The 22,229-nt window shown below is 62.3% G+C and overlaps 15 protein-coding genes across 15 annotated transcripts; 7 read left to right on the forward strand and 8 right to left on the reverse strand.

Moving 5' to 3' along the window:
* Positions 1 to 36: 36 nt before the first annotated feature.
* Positions 37 to 496, forward strand: OSTLU_26714 (predicted protein; the record flags this gene model as incomplete). The annotated part of the gene is made up of 2 exons (XM_001420546.1): positions 37 to 105; positions 278 to 496. The coding sequence occupies 2 exons, from the start codon at positions 37 to 39 to the stop codon at positions 494 to 496; spliced, it is 288 nt and encodes a 95-aa protein (XP_001420583.1).
* Positions 497 to 644: 148 nt separating this feature from the next.
* On the reverse strand, positions 645 to 1,913 carry OSTLU_17513 (predicted protein; the record flags this gene model as incomplete). The annotated part of the gene is made up of 2 exons (XM_001420713.1): positions 645 to 1,720; positions 1,838 to 1,913. 2 exons carry the CDS (start codon positions 1,911 to 1,913, stop codon positions 645 to 647), a joined length of 1,152 nt encoding a protein of 383 aa, XP_001420750.1.
* A 63-nt stretch (positions 1,914 to 1,976) lies between these two features.
* On the forward strand, positions 1,977 to 3,409 carry GTF3501 (predicted protein). The gene is made up of 3 exons (XM_001420547.1): positions 1,977 to 2,189; positions 2,401 to 2,488; positions 2,589 to 3,409. The coding sequence occupies exons 1-3, from the start codon at positions 2,089 to 2,091 to the stop codon at positions 3,078 to 3,080; spliced, it is 681 nt and encodes a 226-aa protein (XP_001420584.1). The 5' UTR covers positions 1,977 to 2,088; the 3' UTR covers positions 3,081 to 3,409.
* Positions 3,410 to 3,553: 144 nt separating this feature from the next.
* On the forward strand, positions 3,554 to 5,238 carry psbY (possible psbY, PSII-Y, photosystem II polypeptide). The gene is made up of 2 exons (XM_001420548.1): positions 3,554 to 3,751; positions 4,035 to 5,238. The coding sequence occupies exons 1-2, from the start codon at positions 3,584 to 3,586 to the stop codon at positions 5,115 to 5,117; spliced, it is 1,251 nt and encodes a 416-aa protein (XP_001420585.1). The 5' UTR covers positions 3,554 to 3,583; the 3' UTR covers positions 5,118 to 5,238.
* Positions 5,239 to 5,908: 670 nt separating this feature from the next.
* On the reverse strand, positions 5,909 to 7,915 carry OSTLU_39338 (predicted protein; the record flags this gene model as incomplete). Its single annotated transcript, XM_001420714.1, has 2 exons — positions 5,909 to 7,725; positions 7,843 to 7,915. Coding segments are annotated over 2 exons (1,890 nt in total), but the record flags the coding sequence as incomplete, so codon positions are not given.
* A 129-nt stretch (positions 7,916 to 8,044) lies between these two features.
* Positions 8,045 to 9,292, reverse strand: OSTLU_26719 (predicted protein; the record flags this gene model as incomplete). The annotated part of the gene is made up of 1 exon (XM_001420715.1): positions 8,045 to 9,292. One exon carries the CDS (start codon positions 9,290 to 9,292, stop codon positions 8,045 to 8,047), a length of 1,248 nt encoding a protein of 415 aa, XP_001420752.1.
* Positions 9,293 to 9,584: 292 nt separating this feature from the next.
* PETN (subunit PetN of cytochrome b6f complex) lies at positions 9,585 to 10,465 on the reverse strand (the record flags this gene model as incomplete). The annotated part of the gene is made up of 2 exons (XM_001420716.1): positions 9,585 to 9,779; positions 10,340 to 10,465. 2 exons carry the CDS (start codon positions 10,463 to 10,465, stop codon positions 9,585 to 9,587), a joined length of 321 nt encoding a protein of 106 aa, XP_001420753.1.
* A 622-nt stretch (positions 10,466 to 11,087) lies between these two features.
* OSTLU_5876 (predicted protein) lies at positions 11,088 to 11,864 on the forward strand (the record flags this gene model as incomplete). The annotated part of the gene is made up of 2 exons (XM_001420549.1): positions 11,088 to 11,481; positions 11,608 to 11,864. Coding segments are annotated over 2 exons (651 nt in total), but the record flags the coding sequence as incomplete, so codon positions are not given.
* A 1,756-nt stretch (positions 11,865 to 13,620) lies between these two features.
* On the reverse strand, positions 13,621 to 15,426 carry OSTLU_25301 (predicted protein; the record flags this gene model as incomplete). Its single annotated transcript, XM_001420717.1, has 1 exon — positions 13,621 to 15,426. The coding sequence occupies one exon, from the start codon at positions 15,424 to 15,426 to the stop codon at positions 14,482 to 14,484; it is 945 nt and encodes a 314-aa protein (XP_001420754.1). The 3' UTR covers positions 13,621 to 14,481.
* Positions 15,427 to 15,595: 169 nt separating this feature from the next.
* OSTLU_26723 (predicted protein) lies at positions 15,596 to 16,423 on the forward strand (the record flags this gene model as incomplete). Its single annotated transcript, XM_001420550.1, has 1 exon — positions 15,596 to 16,423. The coding sequence occupies one exon, from the start codon at positions 15,596 to 15,598 to the stop codon at positions 16,421 to 16,423; it is 828 nt and encodes a 275-aa protein (XP_001420587.1).
* Positions 16,424 to 16,476: 53 nt separating this feature from the next.
* On the reverse strand, positions 16,477 to 17,889 carry OSTLU_26724 (predicted protein). The gene has a single exon (XM_001420718.1). The coding sequence runs from the start codon at positions 17,881 to 17,883 to the stop codon at positions 16,483 to 16,485; it is 1,401 nt and encodes a 466-aa protein (XP_001420755.1). The 5' UTR covers positions 17,884 to 17,889; the 3' UTR covers positions 16,477 to 16,482.
* Positions 17,890 to 17,985: 96 nt separating this feature from the next.
* Positions 17,986 to 18,795, reverse strand: OSTLU_93512 (predicted protein; the record flags this gene model as incomplete). Its single annotated transcript, XM_001420719.1, has 1 exon — positions 17,986 to 18,795. One exon carries the CDS (start codon positions 18,793 to 18,795, stop codon positions 17,986 to 17,988), a length of 810 nt encoding a protein of 269 aa, XP_001420756.1.
* Positions 18,796 to 18,806: 11 nt separating this feature from the next.
* OSTLU_26726 (predicted protein) lies at positions 18,807 to 19,673 on the forward strand (the record flags this gene model as incomplete). The annotated part of the gene is made up of 1 exon (XM_001420551.1): positions 18,807 to 19,673. Exon 1 carries the CDS (start codon positions 19,116 to 19,118, stop codon positions 19,671 to 19,673), a length of 558 nt encoding a protein of 185 aa, XP_001420588.1. The 5' UTR covers positions 18,807 to 19,115.
* Positions 19,674 to 19,752: 79 nt separating this feature from the next.
* On the reverse strand, positions 19,753 to 21,204 carry OSTLU_93514 (predicted protein; the record flags this gene model as incomplete). Its single annotated transcript, XM_001420720.1, has 1 exon — positions 19,753 to 21,204. One exon carries the CDS (start codon positions 21,202 to 21,204, stop codon positions 19,753 to 19,755), a length of 1,452 nt encoding a protein of 483 aa, XP_001420757.1.
* Positions 21,205 to 21,526: 322 nt separating this feature from the next.
* Positions 21,527 to 21,763, forward strand: OSTLU_39295 (predicted protein; the record flags this gene model as incomplete). The annotated part of the gene is made up of 1 exon (XM_001420552.1): positions 21,527 to 21,763. A coding segment is annotated over one exon (237 nt), but the record flags the coding sequence as incomplete, so codon positions are not given.
* Positions 21,764 to 22,229: the final 466 nt, after the last annotated feature.

A 22,229-nucleotide genomic window follows, 5' to 3' on the forward strand; every position in this document is an offset into this window, starting at 1 on the left:
GCCGCTCGGCACACGCGCGCGCGCGACGCGCCGGCGATGGCGAGCGGATTCGGCGCGCGCGGGAGCGAGGGGCGATGCGCGCCGGTCTGGCGCGAGTTCACCAAGGTGCGCGCGCGCGCGAGGCGCGCGCGAGGGCGCGCGGACGCGCGACGAGCCCTAAACGATCGACGCGAACGAACGACGACGACGACGACGACGACGACGACGACGACGACGCGCGCGAACGCGCGAGCGCGAATCGAACGACGAGAGACTGACGAACGACGACGACGCGCAGTGCGTGAACGAGGCGGACGATCGAAGCGCGTGCTTTAAGTTTCGCGAGGATTACGTGGAGTGCTTGCACCACAAGAAGGAGTATCGACGCGAGAACGAGATCGAGAACGAACGGCAGAGAAGGAACGAGGAGCACGCGAACGCGAAGAAGGAGGCGTTGTTGAAGGAGATGCGGACGTTTAGTTGGGTGACGGATGAGAAGTACGCGCCGAAGAAGTAGCGACGACGTCGAAGCGGCGAACGAGCGGGCGCGCGTAGTGTATTCTCATGAAATGATATCTGTATAGTCTAATGTGCGCGCTGCCGATCGCTATTCGCTAAAAGAAATGCTATGTCGCTATGTTTTGTGTGTTCTCGTCTAACGCGCGCTACTGACGCTTCGCGCGCTTGGCGTCGTGTCTCGCGGGCTTCGCCTCGTCGTCGGGCGGTTTGTCGCCCTCGTGCGTGATCTTACGGTGTGGATACACGATTCTGTGCTCGCCAGCGGCGAGTTCGTAATCAAATATGTTCCTCGTCGGCTCCGGTTCGGTCTTGGCGAAGTAATCCATGGCCGTGAGCGCCTCGAACGCCGTCGGACGTCGCTCGGGGTCGTACGCGCAGAGCTCGTCGAAGACGGCGGCGAGTTCGGGATCGCTCCGCATCGGCGAGCTTTCGTCCGCGGGAACGCCCTCGGGGTGCTCGGGCGGATAAAAGAACTTCTTCGCGCGTTCGTAATACGGATGTTCCCTGAGCAAAGGCCACGTCTCTTCGCTCGGCGTGCCTTTGCATCTCACGATGGCTTCGATTTGCTCCTCTTGGTACATCGTTCTCGGGTCCTCCTTACCCTTCGGCACGCCCTTGAACGGCACGACGAGCGTGCAGAGTTCGGCGAAAATGCACCCAGCGGCCCAAATGTCGACCGCACGCGTGTAATGTCGCGCCCCGAGCAACAGCTCGGGCGCGCGATACCACAAAGTCACCACTGGTCCGTTTTCGTGCAACGGCTTGAGCAAAGTCCCCGGGTCCACGAACCGCGCCAAACCGAAATCGGCAATCTTCACCACCCCGCACTCGCTCCCATCGCCCATCACGAGCACGTTTTGCGGCTTTATGTCCCTGTGCATGATCCAATTCGAGTGCAAATAATGCAATCCGTGCAACAACTGCCACGTCGCGCTCTTCACCATCCGTCTCGACACCAACCGTCGATGCCTTCGATGCCACGTCAATATCACCCCCAAATCGTACTCCGCGTAATCTATCGCCAACGACAGCGACCGTTCCTCCTTATTCACGATCACCCGGTGCAAGTGCACGATGTTTTCGTGCTTCATCGCTCGCAGCGTCGTCACCTCGCGAAACGTCGGCGTCGGCAGTCCCACGACTTGATCCCTCGCGATCGCCCCCGTCTTCGCGTCCCGTCGCACGGGCGGCGTCTTGAACGTCTTAATCGCGTACACTCGACCTGCATCAAGCGCGCGCGCGCGCGTCCCGTCAGTCCTCGCGCCCTCGTCGCGTCCTCGCGCGCCCTCGTCGTTCGATCGCGTCGCGAATCATCCGTCGCGCCGCGCCTCGCGCGCACCCGCCGTCGTCCGCGCGTACATCACGCGTCCGAACGCGCCCTCCCCGATCTGTCCCACGATCTCGCCGTCGTCCATCGCCGCGCGCGCGCGCGCGCCGCGCGTCGACGTCGAGTGCCGCGCGTCGATCGAATCCGCACTCGGCGTCGCGCGGCGTCCGTCGCGTCGTCTCGCGCGCGTCGTCGACGGCGTCTCGACGCGCGCGATCGCGGCGCGCCGATCCGACGCGTCGACGCGCGATCGCGAGCGCGCGATGAGCGACGCGGAGGACGAAGATCTCACCGCGATCGTCGAGGCGGGCGAGGACGCGGTCGACCGGAGCGTGCACCCGAGCGGGATCGTGCCGGTGCTGCAGTGCGTGTCGAGCGAGGCGAAAACCCGCGCGCACTCGCGCGCGGCGCTCGACGCGCGGAAGAGCGCGGCGTCGGGGAGGCGCGGCGAGGGAATTCATTCGGCGCGGAATTCAATTGGCGCGACGCATTCGGCGCGCGCGGGAAGCGGCGCGGACGAAGGCGAAGCGAGCGTCGCGAGGGCGATGGACTGACGACGCGATGCGCGCGCGTAGGAATATCGTGGCGACGGTGAACCTGGACTGTAAGCTGGATCTGAAGACGATCGCGTTTCACGCGAGAAACGTCGAGTATAATCCAAAGGTGCGGCAACCCTAAGGCGACGCGGCGAGAGACGCGCGAAACGCGCGCGATGGGTGCGACGATGACTGACGACGAACGACGGTGGTTTGAATGCGCGTAGCGATTCGCGGCGGCGATCATGCGGATTCGTAATCCGAAGACGACGGCGTTGATTTTCAGCTCGGGCAAGATGGTGTGCACGGGCGCGAAGACGGAGGCGTTGGCGCGCGAGGCGGCGCGAAAATACGCCAAGGTCATCATCAAGCTCGGATTTCCCGCGCAATTCAAAGACTTTAAGATTCAAAACATGGTCGGTTCGTGCGACGTGCAGTTTCCGATTCGATTGGAAGGCTTGGCTTGGCAGCACGGCCACTTCGCGCAGTACGAGCCCGAACTCTTTCCGGGTTTGATTTACCGCATGCAAATGCCCAAGATTGTGCTCTTAATCTTCGTGTCGGGGAAGATTGTGTTGACCGGCGGCAAGCGTCGCGAGGATATATACCAGGCGTTCGAGAATATATACCCCGTGCTCACAGAGTTTAAAAAGCTCGCGCAGCCGGACGAAGCCGCCGCGGCGCCCAAGGCGCTCCCGGCGGCCAAGGGGAAAAAATAGAGCGATCAGCACCAAATAGAAACACACACACAGAGGGGAGAGAGAAAGAGGGAAACGCAGCGCGCGCGCGCGGAGACGGAGACAGAGGAGAGGAGAAGAGAGAGAAGAGAAGAGAAGAGACGGAGGAGAATTTCAAACCAAAAGTAGTAGAGCTAGCCGACGCGCGTCGCATCTCGAGACCACCGCGCGCGCGTGTCGCGGTCCGGGCGTTCGTCCCACCGCGCGCCCGCGCGTTTCTCGAGTCGCGCACGCCGATACAACATTCGCCTCATCGCGACGACGAGAGCTCGTCCGCGCGTGTAATCGCGAACCAACGTCAAAACCATCAATCATCACACGTCGTACGAGCATTCAGTGACACGACACTTATAAATCACCATCAAAAACCCGCGGAATACGACGATCGAGGTCGAGATCCGCTCGTATCCGCCCACCGTTCGGATCGCGGGCGCGACGCGATCGACACTCGGCGACGACGCGCGCGACACACCGCGCCGCACACGATGCTCACGTTGACGCGCACGCAAATCACGCTCCCCGCCCGCGCGCCCGCGCGCGCGAGGCGCACGGCGCGCACGGCGCAAAGCGCGCGCGTCATCGCGCGCGCGCGGACGTCCGCGGTCGTCGAGGATGAATTCGCGACGGACGACGACGTCGTCAGACGAGGACAGGTGCGCGCGAACGACCGCGGGCGCGATGCGCAAGAATTCGATGCGTCGCGCGGTAGGACGCGCGAACGCGCGCGGGCGTCGATGGACGCGCGAGGGCGACGAAGCGATCGATCGGACGGGGGTGCGATCGATATCTGGATAAATGGCGCGCGCTGGAAAACGACGCGTTCGGTCGAACGCTGACGGCGATGCGACGCGTGAGGGCGGAGAAAGGGCGAAAGGTAAAATGTGTGAACGAATGACTGACGACGTGACGCGCGATGCGGTGCTTTCGCGATCGTAGACGGCGGCTATGGCGACGGCGGCTTCCATGTTTTTCGCGGATCGCGCCGACGCGGCGCAAGAGTTGATGCAAACCGCGCTCGATGGACGCCCGCTCATCTTCTTGGCGGTGTTTGGACCGGTCTTGGGTTGGGTGGCGTATAACATTCTCTCCCCGGGGTTGAGACAGCTTGAAAACATGCAAGCGGTGAACGCAAAGTCGAGCAAGAAGCGCGCCGCCGGCGCGCTGGCGGGCGGCTTGACGGCGAGTGCCTTGATGGGCATGCCGGAAGCGTCTGATGCGGCTCAAAACGTTGCGGATCTTGCCGGCATCGATGGCCGCATCGCCATCTTTTTTGTGTTCGCCCCGGTTCTCGGCTGGGTGGCGTACAACATTCTCGGCCCGGGTCTTCGTCAGTTCGAAGACATGCAAAAGGCTGCCGCGAAGAAGAAGGGTGTGCTCGCGGGTGCGGGTCTCTCGGCTGCCGCTTTGATGGGCATGCCGGAAGCCTCCGACGCTGCGGAACAGCTCGGTGAGCTCGCCGGCATCGATGGCCGCATCGCCATCTTTTTTGTGTTCGCCCCGGTTCTCGGCTGGGTGGCGTACAACATTCTCGGCCCGGGTCTTCGTCAGTTCGAAGACATGCAAAAGGCTGCCGCGAAGAAGAAGGGTGTGCTCGCGGGTGCGGGTCTCTCGGCTGCCGCTTTGATGGGCATGCCGGAAGCGTCTGATGCGGCTCAAGAAATTGGCACCCTCGCTGGCATCGATGGCCGCATCGCCATCTTTTTTGTGTTCGCCCCGGTTCTCGGCTGGGTGGCGTACAACATTCTCGGCCCGGGTCTTCGTCAGTTCGAAGACATGCAAAAGGCTGCCGCGAAGAAGAAGGGTGTGCTCGCGGGTGCGGGTCTCTCGGCTGCCGCTTTGATGGGCATGCCGGAAGCCTCCGACGCTGCGGAACAGCTCGGTGAGCTCGCCGGCATCGATGGCCGCATCGCCATCTTTTTTGTGTTCGCCCCGGTTCTCGGCTGGGTGGCGTACAACATTCTCGGCCCGGGTCTTCGTCAGTTCGAAGACATGCAAAAGGCTGCCGCGAAGAAGAAGTAGACATTTCGCAAGAGCTGCGTCAAGTCTCCGATTCACGAACTCGACAACAAACACATAGTATTTAGTCCTCCGAGAACGTTGCGCTCTCGACAGAGCATCGCTCGAAAATGCAAGCTTGTAACACATAACCTGTGAGCTTATCAATCTAAAATCATGTTACACGCGAACGGAAGCTAGTTTTGCGGAAAGAGATCGGCGAAAGGATCCTTTACGGACGTTCCCTTCGCGGTGCCTCCGCTCAAGGAAACCTGACCGCCCGTCTTCGGCGGCGTTGCCTTCGGAGGCGTCAAGGACATCAAATCTACCTGTGCAAGTAGATCAACGGATGTTGACGCTTGAGCTGCGCTCGTCGTGGGCACGACGAGTTCCGATAAGAGATCCACAGCCGGTGGCGACGCTTGAGCGGATTTCATCGTCGCAGCGCCTCTCGGTGGGGGCGCAAATGGCGTGATTGCTTCTTTCGCGCGCGTGGGGGCAGGCGCATCGCCGAACAATGCGTCTGCGAGTTTCATCTTCGTATCATCCGCCGTGTGTTCTGGTGGCCGAACGGACGGTTGAGCGGGCACGTTCTCAAACCCGCCGAGGAACGACTCCAAGTCATTCTTTCGCGCCGCCGCCGCCGCGGGTCGAATTGGTGGCGGCAGTCCTTCTGGGACGATATCCGACGAGTGCGTCGTTTGATGATGCTCAAACACTAAAGGACCCGTCCCACGCGATGCATTCGTAGTGTCTTTCATTCGAGACTCGATGGCACGCACGCGTGCCTCGGCGTCCGCCGCCGCCGCAGCGTCTCGTTGCGCCTTTTCCTGGTACGGCTTTGCACCGTTTGCGAGCGCATTTGAGACGTATTGATTCAGCATACTCAGCGATGCATCCACGTTGACATCTACTGCGGAAGGTGCGATGACACCCGAAAGTATCTGCGTCTCCTCACCCACGAGCACATCGACTTCGAGCGCACGTTGCTGCTTCTCTACGAATTTGCTCTTCGCGTTTTGCTCGACGAATGCGCGCGCGTTTGGGCTCAACCCACCACTGGCGCGACGTGCTATCTTCGCTATGGCGCTCAAAACTAAAGTCTCAACTGCGGGGCCATGAATTTGCTTCTCCGTGACTTCAACGAGCATGTCCATCAGCGTCTCGGCGTTCCGACCGCTCAGTTCCCCGAGCTCGCCGAGGACCCAAACCATCGTCTTCAACAAGACGAGAGGAAGTTTTGGCTTGTGAAGCAAATTCACGTACGCATTAACGGCAGATTTGCGCGAAAGATCATCGATAGCATCATCTCCCGTGCCTTCAGCTAATAGACGCATTAAACCCTGACCGATGGATGGCTTTACCACGTCGCCCGCCGTCTCAAAGAGTTCCGTCATGACTTCCACGTACCACTTTGCGTCGGGGGCATATCTCTCCGCGAGTTCTGCGACACGTGAAGCCGTCTCCTCTCGCACGTACTGATCGCTATATTTGTCGCCGTCCCGTTTCAAAAAGGCCAACATACGCTCGACGATCACCTCCACGTTGTTTGGTTTTGTCATCTTGTAGAGCAAGTCGAGCGTCTTTTTGCGCAACGTCTCGTCGGAGTCTTCCAAGCAGTCCACGACCGCCATCTGATGCTCTGCCGCGTACTGCGGATTGACGTTTACTATACATGCCAGTGTATTCAAGCCAGCATATTTCAAATTGTTGTTTGAGCTCTTGATGAACCGAGATATCACCATCGCGCACTGCGCCAACAATTGCGGGTTTGGATAGATGCTTGTGATTGTCCTCACCGATTCGTACACCAGAGCGTTACCTATTTGGTTCTTAGAGTCTGTCGCCCGCGCGAGCGTGTCTTCCAAAACATTATACATCTCGCTGCTCGTGGTCTTGTCATGAGCGCCTAAGATTGCTAATATCTTCAATAACTTGATTTGCACAAACGGAGCCGGCGTCCTGTGGTATTCGTACGACTTTGGTAATCTTCGATCGATGACTTGCTTGAGCACGCTCACGAAGCTCGACGACAAATTCTTGTGTGGTTCGGGATCGTGCGCCACCAGTTCGTGTAAAGCACACACAGCCGCGGACATGACGCTTGGATCCTTATCGCAAATCATCTCTCGAAACTTGCCGTGTAAATGACTCACACTCTGCGGACTCTTTTGATAAAATCGCATGAGTGCCATCACCGCCTTCTTCCGCACGTGGGCCACGGGATGCATGAGCAATGATGTAACTTGCGGCAACACCGCCGGCACCGTATCCTCGTTCACCAACCGCATGATGGCCGTCAACGCCGCGCACACGACCAAATAATCATCGCTCTTTAAATCTTGCTGCACCGTGTTCACGATTAAAATGATCAAATCGTGATCTTCGTTTAAAAACGACGTCGTCGCCAGGTACCCCGCTCGTTTTATCGCGATGTCGCTCTCCACGCACGCTTTCACCGCGTGTATGTGTCCGAACGACGCGTCGTGACCGAGCATTTCCAGATACATCAACCGCAGCATGACTTCCTTGATCTTCATTTTATCAATCTTGGGCTGCTGTAGCAGCGCTCGAAGGTACATCGACTCGCGCTGCATGATGACGTCTTCATCTGTCTTGCTCTTACACTCCCCTGTTTGGATATTTCGCGCGCGCGCGCGCGTCAGTCGTCGATGCATTGTCGCGGGACAATCGCACGCAGCGGGACAATCTCACTCGCTTTCGCGACATCTCCGTCGCGTTCTCTCACCTATACGTCGAACCAAATCGTAAAATTCCTTGGATTTGTTCTTCTGCACCGCCGGAGGGGGCGCTGACGACATCGTCGCGCGCGGGCGCGTCACGAAGCGCGCGGTGAAGTGAGGCGGTTGGCCGGCGTCAAGCCGAGACGAAGACGGCGCGTTCTGAATACTAGGCGAAACCATTTCAAATTCTAAGCGATGTGCGAACGGCTAGTCCACCGAGTTCTCTTGCGAGTTGTCGGTTTTTTTCAAGAACATTTCGTTGACGTTCCCTTCCATCAAAGCGACGGCGGTGTCGGCGCCTCGAGGCAACGCGTTGGCGCCGTACGGCCAACGCACGTGACGTTTGTAAATGGTAAAGCTCAGGGTCGAATTCCCCCAGTGCGTTTTGATCTCTCGCGTTTCTAATGGTTCGAAGCAGCAGCACAGCTTTAGGTTGGTGCGACACGCCGGTCGACACAGGTACGGCTCGTTGATTATCAAGTGCGTGAGGAGCGGGAGCTCGGCGGCGACGCGCAATATGTAATTCGTCGTCTCGTAGTCGAAATTCTGCGTCGTCGCCAGGACCACTTTGGCGCTGCGACACGTGTGCAACACATTCTCTGCTTGATCGTGAATGAAATCGACGTCGCGAAATCTCAAGCGCGATTGATTAATCAACTCGTCTTGGCACTCGATGCCGCACACGTTGATACCCGGGAACGCGCGCGCTAGACCGGCCGCTAGAGATCCGCATCCCGAGCCCACGTCCACGAACGAGCCCATGTTCGCCTTTTTCCCATAAAACACTTTGTGATCGTTCAAAAGCGCCGCGATGCCGTGATCGTCGGTTCGTCCCGGATGCAACGCTCGTCGACTCCGCTCCACCACCTCCGCCTTGTCTGTCTCCTTACTCACGCTCGAAGGATCGTTTAAGTCCTCCTTGAGCGCGTTCGCATCGGAGAGAAGCTCCTTCGGCACGCTTTGCTTCCCTCGCGTCTCCTTCACCAGCGCTGGATGCTTCAACAGCGTCCCGTTTGGCACCGTCAGCTTTAGCCTCACCGGCGGCGTCGCTCGCACGTCCAACGACCACCCTCCGTCTTCCTGCCCGTGTAAAACCCCATCGTCCAGCTTCAAATTCCCCCACTGCAACAGCGACATCGCGTCCGTCGCGCCCGGTGGCAACTGCACGCACGCCTCCACGAGCGCTCGTCCCGTGACGCTCTCGCTCACCTCGATCGCGACGTCCGCGCACTGCGGCGTCTCCGCGAACAACTCATTCGAGCGTCCCCGCGTGCGCGACAGCCACTCGACCGTGAGATATATCGTTCCCGTCTCGCTGGCTCTCGAGTCGTCGTCGTTCGCGCTCTTATCGCCGTCGTCGCGCGCGCGCTTGCGCGACTTGGCTTTCGATTGCCAAGCCGGAATCGCGTCGTCGTTTTGACGCGCGCGCGCGCGCGCGCTCAGCGCGGCGAACATCGAGCCGCGCGAGGGCGACGGTTTCGCCGCTCGCGCCGCGGGCGCTCGCGATCGCGCGACGCTCGCCGCGCGCGGGTGTGCGACTTCCAGAGGGCTGATTACTACAATCTTCGGGACGCGCGGAGAGATTGGGAAAGCGAATATCTATGTATGTGACGACGCGCCGTCGATTCGATCGAACGCCAACGCGCTCGGTGATGCTCGCGCGTCGCGATGACGCGCGCACCGAGCGAACGCGCGCGATGGAACCGACGACGCGACGAGGCGCGCTCGAGACTCGTTCGGGCGGCGCTTACAGCCCGGAACGACCCCAGACGACCAAGGCGAGGGAGAAGGAAAACGTCGCCATGATGGCGGCCCACGCCACTTGCACGATGAACGGTTCACCCTCAGCCACTTGGCCGACCGCCTCGACGACGGCGGCGGACGCCGGCGCCGCGGACACGATTTGCGCGGCGACGCTCGCCGCGGCGGCGCTCAGCGCAACCTACGCATTCAAACGCGACGTCGCGCTCTCGTCAGTCTCTCGCGCACACCGCGCGCGCCACGGCGCATCCCACGCCCCGTTCCCATCGATCCCAAACCTCGGCGCGACCGCGATCGAGGCCCCTCGCCTCGCGTCGCGCCGCCGCGCCGTTCCTTATCCACCGCCGCGCCGCGTCCCCCCCCGCCCGCGCCCGACGCCCGCGCGCCCGACGCCGCGCGCCGCCGAATCCAACGCGCGCGCGTTTCCTCCACCCATCGATCGCGCGCGGTCGTCCTCGTCGCCCTCGCGCGCGTCCCCCCGTCGACGCCTCGTCCCGCGCGCGCCGATCGCGACCCGATCGAGGGCTCGCGTCGCGCCTTCATCGCCCCCCCCGATCGCGTCCGTCCCGCGCCCGCCCTCTCGAGCGCCCGCGTCCGCGCGATCAAAATCCTCCCCATCGCGCGCGCGCGCTTCGAGCCCTCCATCGACGTCGCGCGCGCCTCCGCGCGTCCGCGCGCGCGCCGCCCCCCGATCGCGTCGTCGCGTCGCGGTCGCGCGCGTCGTCCTCGTCGCGGTCGCACCTTTTGTTCCGTCTCGACGCGCTTCGCGCTCGGCGCGGCCGCGCACCGAACGGTGCGTTGGTTCTTCGTCGCGCGCGCGCTCGAGGCGCGCGCGGTGACGGTCGGGCGTGCGGTCGCGGCGTGCATCGGGGCGTCGTGTGCGGCGCAAGCGCGTCGATCGGATCGGGCGCCGATGCGCGCGCGCGCGCCATCTTTTTATACGACATTCTTCCCGCCTTTTATTCAATTTAAGGACATGTGGCGCCACCCCGGATCGGACGACGCGTGACGCGTTCGAAGATCTGGGGCTTTTTGTACGTACAGTACGATATACATAGTCGTACTCGCGCCCTTGAATTCGGGATCGATCGCGCGAGGGGAACGAACGGCGATTCGCGCGCCGACGCGCGAGACCGCGACGCGCGACGGCGGCGACGACGGCGCGCGCGACCGACGCGTCGCGTCGCGACGGGATTCGCGCGCGATCGCGTCGATTCGTCGCGACGGGATCGGCGCGACGCGCGCGATGGCGCGCGAGGACGGCGCGTTGACGCCGCGGGATACGAATCGCATCGCGCGCGACGGCGACGTCGAGTTCGCGTGGGAGCACGCGAAGGAGAACGTGCAGCCGGCGCGACGGGGACGGGATGGGTGCGCGCTGCGGGACGCGCTGCGGGCGACGACGCGAGGCGGGGATCGAGAGGCGGAGGCGCGGGAGGCGACGAGGGCGAAGATGTGGGCGGCGGCGACGAGGGCGCGGGGCGCGGACGACGACGCGTTGGGGGCGTGGTGCGGGTTGATCAAGTGGACGGAGCAGACGTACGCGACGGGAAACGGACGGGAGAGAGAGCTTTTGCCGGTGCTGGAGCGATGCACGCGAGAGCTGCAGGAGGTGGAGGCGTATAAGGAGGACGCGCGGTATTTGCGAGTGTGGATCAAGTACGCGGATTGTTGCGCCGAGCCGGGGGATATTTTCAAGTTTTTGAAGGCGAACGCGATCGGGCAGCGACAGGCGCTGTATTACGAGGCGTATGGGGCGTTTTTAGAGGTTCGTCAAGCGTACGGGGCGGCGAATGAGCAGTACGAGCGCGGGATTGAGATGCGCGCAGAGCCGCTCGAGCGCCTGCGCGCGTCGTACGCCGCGTTTCAGCATCGAATGGTTCGTCGAACGCAGAAGCGCATCGAGAGCGGCGAGATCGACGAGAACGAAGGAGAAGAGATCGTTCGTAACTTTGGAGACACGCTCAAGGCGCGATCACGAAGCGGAGGGGGAGTGAGCTCTCGTAGAGGCGAGTCGACGACGGGCGCGCGCCAGGCGCGCGGCGGCTTATCAGGACCGACGCGCGGCGCGACTCAATCTACACCACAAGCTCAGACTTCGAACGCGCAAGGAAACGTTGGCGGTTTAGACGTTTACGATGACGCCGAAAACGGTGCGCCCACTCCCGGAGAGGCGACGACGACGGGGCGATGGAAAAACTTGGGCGGGTACAAGGATGTGCGCAAGGAAAACACCGCGCAGGCGACGACGTGGGCCGGTCAACGAGCGACGCAAAGCAAACGAAAAGTGACGGTGCCCAGCGATGAGATTGCGGTTTTTGAAGACACTGAGTGCTTGAAGGCGAGCGACGTGAAGGCAGCCACGGCAGCAACGGAGCGCGACGTTGGTTCGTTGCGACAGCGCGTTGACGGTGAGGTCGATTTGAGTCGAAATCCGATGCTGTACCACTCTGGTGGCCAGCCTCCGCTAGCGCCTGGCGAGCGACCGAAGAGCAAGTATCGTGGATTCAAACCTGCGCACCTACGATCGGAGGATGGCGAGGAGTTGTGCTACGAGGAAATTCGAGCAGCAGCGTGGGTGCGCGCCAACGGTCCGACGCGCAAGCCACGTACGACCTCCGAGGCGCTCGTCGAACTAGAACCAACGATGGAGATGGATATGGACGTCGATATGGATGGAAACGTCACTGAAATAAGTGGTGATCTTCCACAGCTCGCCACGCAGGCGACGCGAGATCACGCGACATCACTCGTGAAGCCCGCGAAGGCGGCAAAGGACGATGAAATCGTCTCCAAGCGAACGTACGTGGCTCCACCGCCACCCGTTGGATCTCGCACTGGGTCGTGCGCGAGTGAGCCATCAGAAGCTGGATCGGTGATTTCTCGCGAAAAGTCGCCGCAGGCAAAGAGGCCGGCGTTGGTGAACAAGGTACGCGCTGGCGCCCGATGGACGGCGGACGAGGAGGGCACGCGTGCGGCGAACCACGATCCAACGATGACGATTTGTACCAAGGAAGCGTGGGGTGATATTATGAGCATGTTTTCAGACTCTGTAGCCGTAGGCGAAGGTGGGTATGATGCCGACTTGAGCGGCGCCGAAGGTTTAGCTGCGGCGAACGCCAAGCAAGCCACGCAACAGCCAAAGCCGGCGGAGGAAGACGACTGCGGACTATGCATTCGCGAAGATACGTGCGTGCTTTCCAAGGAAATGCTCGCCGCACGTCTCGCTGAGTCTCGCAAACCGATGGCGCTCGATCACTCCGAAGATGGAGGGTTATTCATTCGCGAAGATACGGTGGCTATTCCGAGCAATCTCGGAGAGCTGAGCATCCGCGAGGATACCGAGTGTCTACCGAAACTAGCTTCGATGACGGTGACGCCCGCGTCGAACGCCTCTCGACCCGCACGACGTCCTCTTGGTTTGCGATCGACGCCGAACACTGAGTTCCGAGAATCTACACCAAGGATTTCGAGCATGAAGAAGCGTCCGGCGCTCGCGCAGTTGCAGCTCATCAATCCCTTCAATGCCGAAGCCCTGGACGAGCATCTCAACTCGCTTGAATTATGCGTCGAGAACGATGTGTACATCGACTTGAAGTCTTCGAGAGTAGAAACTCTATCGGCTGCCGCTAAATGCGTGAGCAAAAGTGGCAAACGAGCCGCGGCGGGGGTCTCAGTTACGCTCGGTGACGTTTCCTTCGTTTTCAAGGGACGCGTCGGCGAAGGTGCGCACGCAGAAGTTTACGAAGCTGAATTGGAAAGCAAGGCGCGCGTGTCTAGCGAAGAAGATGTTGGTGCGTATGCGTTGAAGGTTCAAGAAGCTCGGTACGCGAAATGGGAGTTTGTCGTCGCTCGAAGATTGCTCGAACGTCTTCCCGCCGAAGCTTCGGCCGCCGTGAACTGGGCGCAACCGACGGCGCTGCACCTACTCGGCGGACGCGAACACGACGGCAATGATGCTACTATGGGTGTACTTGTCATGCCGTTTGGCGAGCATGGTACTCTGCAAGACGTTTTGAATTCGTATTTGCGCGAAGGCAAACAAATGCACGAAACGCTCGTGATGTATTACGCCGTGGAGATGCTTCGTTTGGTCGAATGGATCCACGGAGCTGGCATCGTTCACGCCGATTTGAAGCCGGACAATCTGTTATTGCGCAACGGTGGTGATGATTGGTGTGACTGGGCGCCTCATCGCCCGGGATCATGGACTGAAAAAGGTCTCGCACTCATCGATTTCGGTCGCGCCATCGATTTGTTAATGTACCCCGAGGAGGCCGCTTTCGTCGGCGACGCCGGCGCCGAAGCTTTCCGATGCATCGAAATGATGCAAGGTAAACCTTGGACGTACCAAGCCGACTGTTACGCGATCGCTTCCACCATTCACTGCTTGCTTTACGGCTCATACATGGAAGTCGAGCTCGCGCCCGGGACAACGAACGCGTACAGACAACGCCAGCCGCTTCGGCGTTACTGGAAGACGGAACTCTGGGAAGTTGTCTTCGATCGCTTGTTGAACCAGCCCACGGAATCCACGCCTCCGCCTCTGGGCTCGCTTCGTTCGCTCTTAGAAGAACACATGCGAGACGAAGGGCAAAACATTCGCAAACTGCTCATGCACCAAACCATCGACATGTACCAGCAAATTCGCGACGGTAAAGTCAAGTGAGCGCGCGACGCCGCCGTCGAAGAAACTCGCTCGTCTCTCGCGGCTCACATGTAACATAAATTCAACGCGCCGTAGCCGCGCAGAACGATTCAATCCCGAAAAAGCGAACTTTACGTACATCTGACGCGGCGAACCGAAACGGCGACGCGGCGCGCGGAAACGGTCGTTACATCGCGGCGCGCGGCGCGATCGCGGCGAATCGCGAGGCGAGGGATCAATCGTCGGCGTTGACGCGCGGCGCGGCGTCGCGAAGGCTGTCGCGCATGACGCGCGCTAAGATTTCGTACTCGTCGGCGCGCGGATCGGGCGCGTAGAGGGTCCAGTCGAAACCGTGTCGACGGCGCAGATGCTCGTACAGATCCGCGACGACGCGGTCTGGATCGCCGTGAGGAAGACTGACGCAAATGGGGCACACGTCGGGCGAGTGGGCGTCCGGTTCGTCGTGATCGGCGAGGACGTGATCGGCGAACGCCGTCATGGAGTCGAGATAGCACGCGTCCGGGAGATCGTCGGCGAGTCGCGCCCGCTCGATGGCTTCGCGCATCGACGTTCCGTTGTGAGCCTCGCTCTGCGCGTCGTCGTCCAGGTCACCCGATTCTCGTAGAAACGCCGCGGCGCAGAGCGTGCAGAGAAACCCGGAATACATCTCATCGACGTCCGTCTCGTCGGCTTCGATCTCGTCGGCGTCGATCTCGACGTCGGCGTCGGACGACGCCGCCCCATCGTTCCCTCGCCCTCCGTCCCGCGCGACGCGTCGTCTCGACGTCGACGGCGTTCGCGCCCCACTCCTCGGCGCCGTTATCGCTCGCGTGATCTCGCACGTCTCGTAATGCCTCGACGCTTCGGACAGAACCACCGACGCGCCGCAGTCGCACGCCGCGCGCGTCTCTCGCAGCGCCGCCTCCAGCGCGTCGTCCCGCTCCACGCTCCGCCCGCTCCCGCGCGCCGTGCACCGGCACATCGGACACGGCACGTCCGCTCTCGCCACGCCGCGCGCGCCGCTCGAATCGAACCACGTCTCCGCGCACGCCAGACAAAACGCGTGCGCGTTCCCGCACGGAAACCGCGTCGGCCCGGTGAACACGAATCGACAGCACGGGCACAGGAATCGCTCGTCCACGCGCTCGACGAAGGATCGCCGCGCGTCGGGCGAGAACATTTTTTCTCCCTCCGTCGTCGCGCGCTCGACGATGGACGCGCGTCGCGCGCGCGTCGGCGTCGGATTATGTCGCGACCGCGAACGTCGTCGCGAGGCCGAGGATTCGATATCGAATCGTCACACGCCGCCCGCGCGCGCGCCGACGCGAATCGAGCGCCGCGGAGGCGCGATGCGACGCGACGCGAAAAGTGTCGGGGCGACGTCGACGTCCGCGCACGACGCCGCGCGCGCGAACGACGCGCGAGCGCTCGCGATTGCGCTCGCGAACGATCCGACGCTGCTCGATCGCGTCGACGCGCTGCGACGAACGCCGCTGCACCTCGCCGCGCACGTCGACGGCGTGGAGGCGATCGAGCTTCTGTGCGATCGCGGCGCGCGCGTGAGCGCGGAGGCGATGGACGGATTCACGGCGTTTCACTTCGCGTGCGCGAGGGGGAACGTCGCGGCGGCCAAGGCGCTGGCGAGGCGAGGCGCGAACGCGCGCGCCATGACGTATAAGAGCGAAAACGCGCTGCATTTGGCGCTGAGCGCGAACGCGGGGGTGGATTTGATCAAGTTTTTGGTGAAGAAGCGAGTGAACGCGCTGGGGGTGAGCAAAAAGGGGAAGAGCGTTTTGGAGTGTTGTCGAGCGGATTGCGCGGCGGAGACGCGAGACGTCGTGGAGCGAGCGGCGGCGGAGGCGAAGGCGAAGGACGGAGATGGGGACGTGGAGGGCGCGAGCGAAGGGGGTGACGGGGGTGCGGACGTCGGACCGTCGATAGGGCCGTCGATAGGGCCGTCGATAGGACCGTCGATAGGGCCGTCGATGGGGCCGTCGATGGGGCCGTCGATCGGGCCGTCGATGGGGCCGTCGGCGCGGCCGACGAGCGGAAAGGTGAATCGCGACGCGATCGCGGTCGTGGACGACGAGGGCGAGGAGAAGGATCAAAGCGCGTCCAAGAACAAGAAACAAAAGACGAAAATCGGAGCGATGTCTTTCGGAGAGGATGACGAATGAGCGCGCCGTTTCGATTTCGAGGTAATAATATGTACAGAATGAATCTCTTTCGTGTCGCGCTAGAAACGCCTCGGCGGACCTTTCGCGCCGTTGAGCTTGCTTTGCTTGGTGACGCGCGCCCGACCGCCACCGCCGCCGTAATCCTTCTTCCCGAGAATGTTTAGCATTTTGTCGGCGTCGTCGTCGTCCTTGAAGCCGCGCTTGGCGCCCTTGCCCTTGCGCTCGTCCTGGTCGCGCATCTGTTGAATCGCGATTCGCTGCGCCTCGTTGACGCGATCGTATAAAAGCATAACCGCCTCCTCTTCGAGCGGATACTTGTCCAACTTCTTGTTGATCAATCGCTCGATCTTTTGATACAGTTCGACGTCGTATTGCGTCACCATGGTCACTGCCAATCCCGAGCGACCGGCGCGCGCCGTGCGACCGACTCTGTGCACGTAATCCTTGCTATTTTGTGGCACGTCATAGTTGATGACGACATCTACGGAGGGAATGTCCAAACCGCGCGACGCGACGTCGGTGGCGATGAGAATATTCCGCTCGCCGCTCTTAAACTTTTGCAAAGCCGCGATGCGCTTGGGCTGCGACATTTGCCCGTGAATCGGCACGGCGCCGAACCCCAAATTCCTCGCGATGAGCGCCAATTTCCGCGTCGCGTCGCACGTCCGCGCGAACACGATCAGCGTCGACGCGCTGAGTTCGTTGAACAGATACGTCGCGTAACAATCCTTGTGCTTCGCCGGAATGAAGAGATAGTGCTGCTTCAGCGACTCCACCGTGGAGTACTTCGCGCTCACCTCCACCTTGACCGGATCTCGCAGGCACGCTCGCTGTAACTTCGCCACCTTATTCGTCATCGTCGCGCTGAACAACTGCGTGCGACGATCGCTCGGAATCACGCGCAATATCTTATCAATCTCCTCCTCGAAATCCAAATTCAACAACCTATCCGCCTCGTCCAGCACCAGCACCTTGAGCGCGCGCAAACTGAACCCTTTCGTGTTCTCCAAGTGATCCACCACTCGCCCCGGCGTCCCGACGATGACGTGCGGTCTTTTTCCCAGCTTTATCGCCTGCGTCGTCATGTCCACGCCTCCCACCAGCGTCGCCGTCCTCGCGCCGACGCCCGCGCCCAGCGTCTCGATTTGCTCTGCGATTTGCATCGCGAGCTCCCGCGTCGGGCTCAGTATCAACGAGTGGAATCCCTGCGGCGCGTCCAGCAGGCTTTGCAGTATCGGTAACGCGAACGCGCCCGTCTTTCCCGACCCCGTCTGCGCGAGTCCGATGACGTCGCGCTCGCGCAGCGCCTCGGGGACGGCGGCGCACTGGATGGGCGTCGGCGCGCGCCAACCCATGATTTTCGCGCACGCGTCGGCGAGCTCGGCGCACACGCCGAGATCTTCGAACGTCTGAGGCTTCGCTTTCGCATCGCGCGCGGGCTCGGCGTCGTCGGAGGGCATGGCGAGCGACGAGAGGCGCGCGATGGCGCGTAAAGTGGCGGCTGCGGGACGCCGAGCGGGACGAGCGCGCGCTACGCTAATGATGCTACGATACAACGCGCGCTAGACGTCTCCGCGCGGAAACGAACACTCAGTGGTGAGTAAAAAGACTTTAGCGAACAACTGCGCGTTCTTCATCGGCTCGAACGACGGAGGATCGTCGACGCGCGGCGGGTAAAACGCGCGAAGCGACGCCGAGCGGTCGCACGGCTTGATGGATTTGAGCGCGCGCACGCGCGCGGGAAGCGCCCGCTGAATGACGTGCGGCTCGAATTCAATCACGGCGACCATGTCCACGCGCGGGAACTCGAGCTGGAGCTCATCCACGGCGTCCGCGACGACCGAGAGGTCGTCCATCAGCAACGCGCGCGGATTTCCCTCCAGCACCCGTTCGGCGTTCACTCTCGGAAACGCCCGCTTCAGCGCGATCAATCGCCGCGCGACCTCGCTCAGCGGTAGCTGCAGCACCTCCGGGCAGTGCCACAGCATCTTCGCCACGTCCGTGCCTCGCGGAAACATCGCCTCGAGTCGTCTCGTCGCGTGTCCCAGCGCGTCCGCGTCCCCGTACAGCTCTCGCTCCGCCACCCCGCTCGCGAGCTCTCGGCCCATCGCCACCAACCGCGCGCGCTGGCGCTCGTCGCGCGCGCCCTTGGCGAGCCAAAACGCGTCCAGCGCCTCGCGCTCGTCGTCTCGCTCGGGCTGCGGGAACAACCACTCGTTCCGTCGAATCAATCGCTCGAAATTCGCCCCTCCCTGCGCGTCGCGCGCGCTTCGAGCGCGCCACCGCGCGCGCCGTCGCGCGCGTCGACGCCCGCGATCGCGCGTCGACGCGAAGACGGCTCGCGACGCCGCGCGTCGCGCGAAATCGTTCATCGCATTCCTCGCCGCGCCGAAAGCGCGACGGAATGACGCCGTCGCGCGCGCTCCCGCGCGCGCTCGGCGTCGCGCGCGCCGTCGCGCGACGCGGCGTCGCGTCCGACGCGCGCGCGACGCCTCGCGAGACCTCGCGCGCGTCCTGGGCGCTGCTCCTGCCGTCCGTCGCCGCGGGCGCGCTCGGCGCGTGGCAGCTCGCGCGGCGCGAGGAGAAGCTCGCCGCGACGACCGCGCGCGCGGCGTGCCTCGAGCGCGTCGTCGACGCGTCGCGGATTCGCGCGGGCGCGGACGACGGCGCGCGCGCGCGCGTCGAGGGCGAGATGGACCTCGCGAGGACGGCGCGCGTGGGACCGCGCGCGCGAAGCGTCTGCGGCGTCGCGGTTCCGGGGAGCCTGATCGTGACGCCGGTGCGATTGCGAGCGAAAAAAAAGGGATGGTTTGGACGGGGGGCGAGCGCGGCGGCGGGCGAGGCGGAGACGGTGCTGCTGCTGCGAGGATGGGCGCCGGACGCGTGGACGGATGCGGACGCGGCGGCGGGCGCGTGCGCGAAGACGGAGGGCGTGGTGCGCGGGAGCGAGCGAAAGGGGCGGTTCACGCCGGAGAATGAACCGGGAGAAGATCGGTGGTTTTGGTTGGACGCGCCGGCGTTGGCGGAGTCGCGCGGGTTACCGAGAGACGCGCCGTTGATACAGGCGATTCGCGCGGGGAGCGGGGACGAGACGACGTACCCGTCGGCGGCGACGAAGGAGGAGTTGATGCGGTTTCCGGTGTCGCCCGAGCAACACTCGGGTTACGCGGCGACGTGGTTCGCGCTGAGCGCGGCGACGGGGGCGCTCGCCGTGGTTCGCATCAGGCGAGGCGTCGGACGTCGATTTTAGAAGACGTTTCACATTTCACGCGCGCTCTCTAGACGAGCATTTCTTTGTAACTTTACCGAAACGACGCAGCGCTTACGCTTTAGTAAGCGTCCGAGGCGCTCGCGTGGAGCGTCTCCTCGCGCTCTAGATTCGGCGCTTGCCCTTTACCGCTGTAATTGCGTTCGATGACGCTGTGGGACACCTCTTTGAGGGTGATGTTTTGCAATTGCGATCGTTTGGGCGACGGAAACATGCACGCCGGTACACCACCCCCGCTCGGCTCGAACGTGTTGTCAAACTCTAAGCACAGATCGTTCACGAGCTCGCGTAACTCTTTATTGATGAGCACCTGGTCTTGGCCGCGAGTGTATCGGCGAGCGTACGACGCCTCGGCTTCGTTGTGACGTTCCGTCGACGCGAAAGGATCTTCGAGGCTGTATCGAACGTTGAAAAGTCCGAGCATCGCCAAGGATGTGATGACTGACATGCAACACGCGTAGAATACGACGAGACGCGACGTGTACGTCGGAACGTCGTAGATTTCGGCACCGCTGTAACCGCCCGCCTCGTCGTGTAAAATGTCGCTCACGAGCTGGGCGTAATACGGCCCCCAGAAGATTGGATGGATCAAAATGTATACCCTCGCAAACGCTCGCGTGGCCATGGGTGTGCGATACGTTTTTAGAAAGCGCATTTGTTCCCACGCGTTGTGCGCCTCCTTGGTGAATTGTCGAATTCGAGACGACTCGTTACCGGGCATTCCGCTGAACTTTAACGCCTCCGTCGTCACGGAAAGCTTTTGGAAATGTTCTCTAACGCGCCTAGCGATCGCCCACTGCAGCTTGCGCCCTTTCGTCCACGCCACGCGTCCCCGTCTCGTGTTCAAATGTACCAATCGCGTCACTTCCGGCGCCGTCAAAAAGTTCCTCACGTCGCACACCAACCCAACCGTCAACCATCGAACTTCGTACACGTGGTTCTCGGGCAAATCCTTCCTCCCATTCTGCCCCCAATCCCAATCTCTGTGCGCCTGATAAAAGCTAATGATAGACGTCTTAAACATCGCCAACTGTTTCAACGCCTCCTCCCGTCGTCGAAACGCGCTGTCCAACGACCCCGTCAGCGGATATATGATCGCAAACGACACAAACGTCCAACTCAGATTCACCGCCATTCGATGTCCCCCCACCTCGTACAGCGCGAAGAACAGCGTCGACGCGATCGATATCACGCTCACCACCACGCTCTCCGCCGTGATCAGGAACGTTCGAAACACCCGAAACGCCGCGATGAAATTCAACACCGCGCCTCGCAGCGCGCCGAGCTTCTCGAACTCGAGATCCCCGTCCAGCGGTCCCGGCTCCTCGAATCGAAGCAGCGTCGTCACCTGATCCATCCTCAGCTGCGTGTAATTTTCGCGCTCGAGCGCGCTCGCCGCCGAGGCGCGCCGTCGGTGCTCGCCGTCGTCGTCGTCGCCGTCGTCGTCGTCGTCGTCGCGCGCTGAGAAATTCTTCGCGCCGTCCTCGCGCGACGCGACGTCCGCGTCCGCCATCGCGCGCGCGCGCGCGTCCGCCGTCCTCGTCGCGATCGTCGCGCGCCGTCGCGCGCCGTCGCGATCGCGACGCGTCGGCGCCGCGCGTCGATGTCGCGCCGACGGCGTCGCGTCTCGACGCGCCGTCACTCATCGACGCGCCGCGTCGACGCGTCGACGCGAGCGCGCGCGCGCGTCGACGACGGCGAGCGACGCGACGCGCGCGAGGGGCGACGCGCGCGAGGGGCGCCGGGGACGCGACGCGCGCGAACGAGGCGCGATCGCGAATCGCCGCCGACCGAGGCATCAATCGTGAAAATCAACGCGCGCGGAATCGCGGACGATGGCGAGCGGCACGATCCACTACAAGTTTAAGAGCGCGAAGACGTTCGATACGCTGGCGTTCGATGGGTCGTTCATCGCGGTGAGCGAGCTGAAGCGGCTGATCAGCGAGAAGAAGGGATTGGGGAAGGATCACGCGTGCGAACTGGTGCTGACGAACGCGCAAGATGGGAATGAGTACGACGATGAGAGCGCGTTGGTGTGGAAGAATACGTCGGTGATCGTGCGACGCGTGCCGTCGATGAAACAAGCGGCGGTGGGGAGCGCGCAGGGGAGCGAAGTGGCGAAGAAGGTGGTGTACGTGGCGCCGCCGGACGCTTCGCAGATTCCGTCGAGAAACGTGTCGCGGAGATTACAGATGAATTTGAACAAGATCACGAAGACGGACGCGGGAGAGGAAGACGGTGGAGGGGATAATCCGTTGGCGAACATGGCGAGGGAACAGGCGCAGCAGTGGGAGAGCGAGAAGATGGCGGCGAACGCGGCGGCGGCGAGCGCGGGCCGAGGAGGACGAGGCGGAGGACGCGGGGCGGGACGCCGGAGCGATGGACCACCGGGACCGGGATACATTTGTTTCAAGTGTAATCAAGGCGGTCACTGGATTCAAGACTGTCCTTTGGCCGCAGATTCGACTGTGGAAATCGTGCGCACGAAGCACGCGTACGGGATTCCGCAGACAAAGTTAGAGGCGACGACGGGCGGGA

This window comes from Ostreococcus lucimarinus, chromosome 12, assembly GCF_000092065.1.
Source record: "Ostreococcus lucimarinus CCE9901 chromosome 12, complete sequence".
NCBI classification, from domain to species: domain Eukaryota; kingdom Viridiplantae; phylum Chlorophyta; class Mamiellophyceae; order Mamiellales; family Bathycoccaceae; genus Ostreococcus; species Ostreococcus sp. 'lucimarinus'.

Coding starts and splice junctions, on each gene's coding strand:
- psbY (XM_001420548.1), top strand. CDS start 3,584: ATGCTCACGTTGACGCGCACGCAAATCACGCTCCCCGCCCGCGCGCCC. Junction 3,752..4,034: donor ACGTCGTCAGACGAGGACAG/GTGCGCGCGAAC, acceptor TCGCGATCGTAG/ACGGCGGCTATGGCGACGGC.
- OSTLU_26724 (XM_001420718.1), bottom strand. CDS start 17,883: ATGCCCTCCGACGACGCCGAGCCCGCGCGCGATGCGAAAGCGAAGCCT.
- GTF3501 (XM_001420547.1), top strand. CDS start 2,089: ATGAGCGACGCGGAGGACGAAGATCTCACCGCGATCGTCGAGGCGGGC. Junction 2,190..2,400: donor GGGATCGTGCCGGTGCTGCA/GTGCGTGTCGAG, acceptor GCGCGCGCGTAG/GAATATCGTGGCGACGGTGA. Junction 2,489..2,588: donor ACGTCGAGTATAATCCAAAG/GTGCGGCAACCC, acceptor GAATGCGCGTAG/CGATTCGCGGCGGCGATCAT.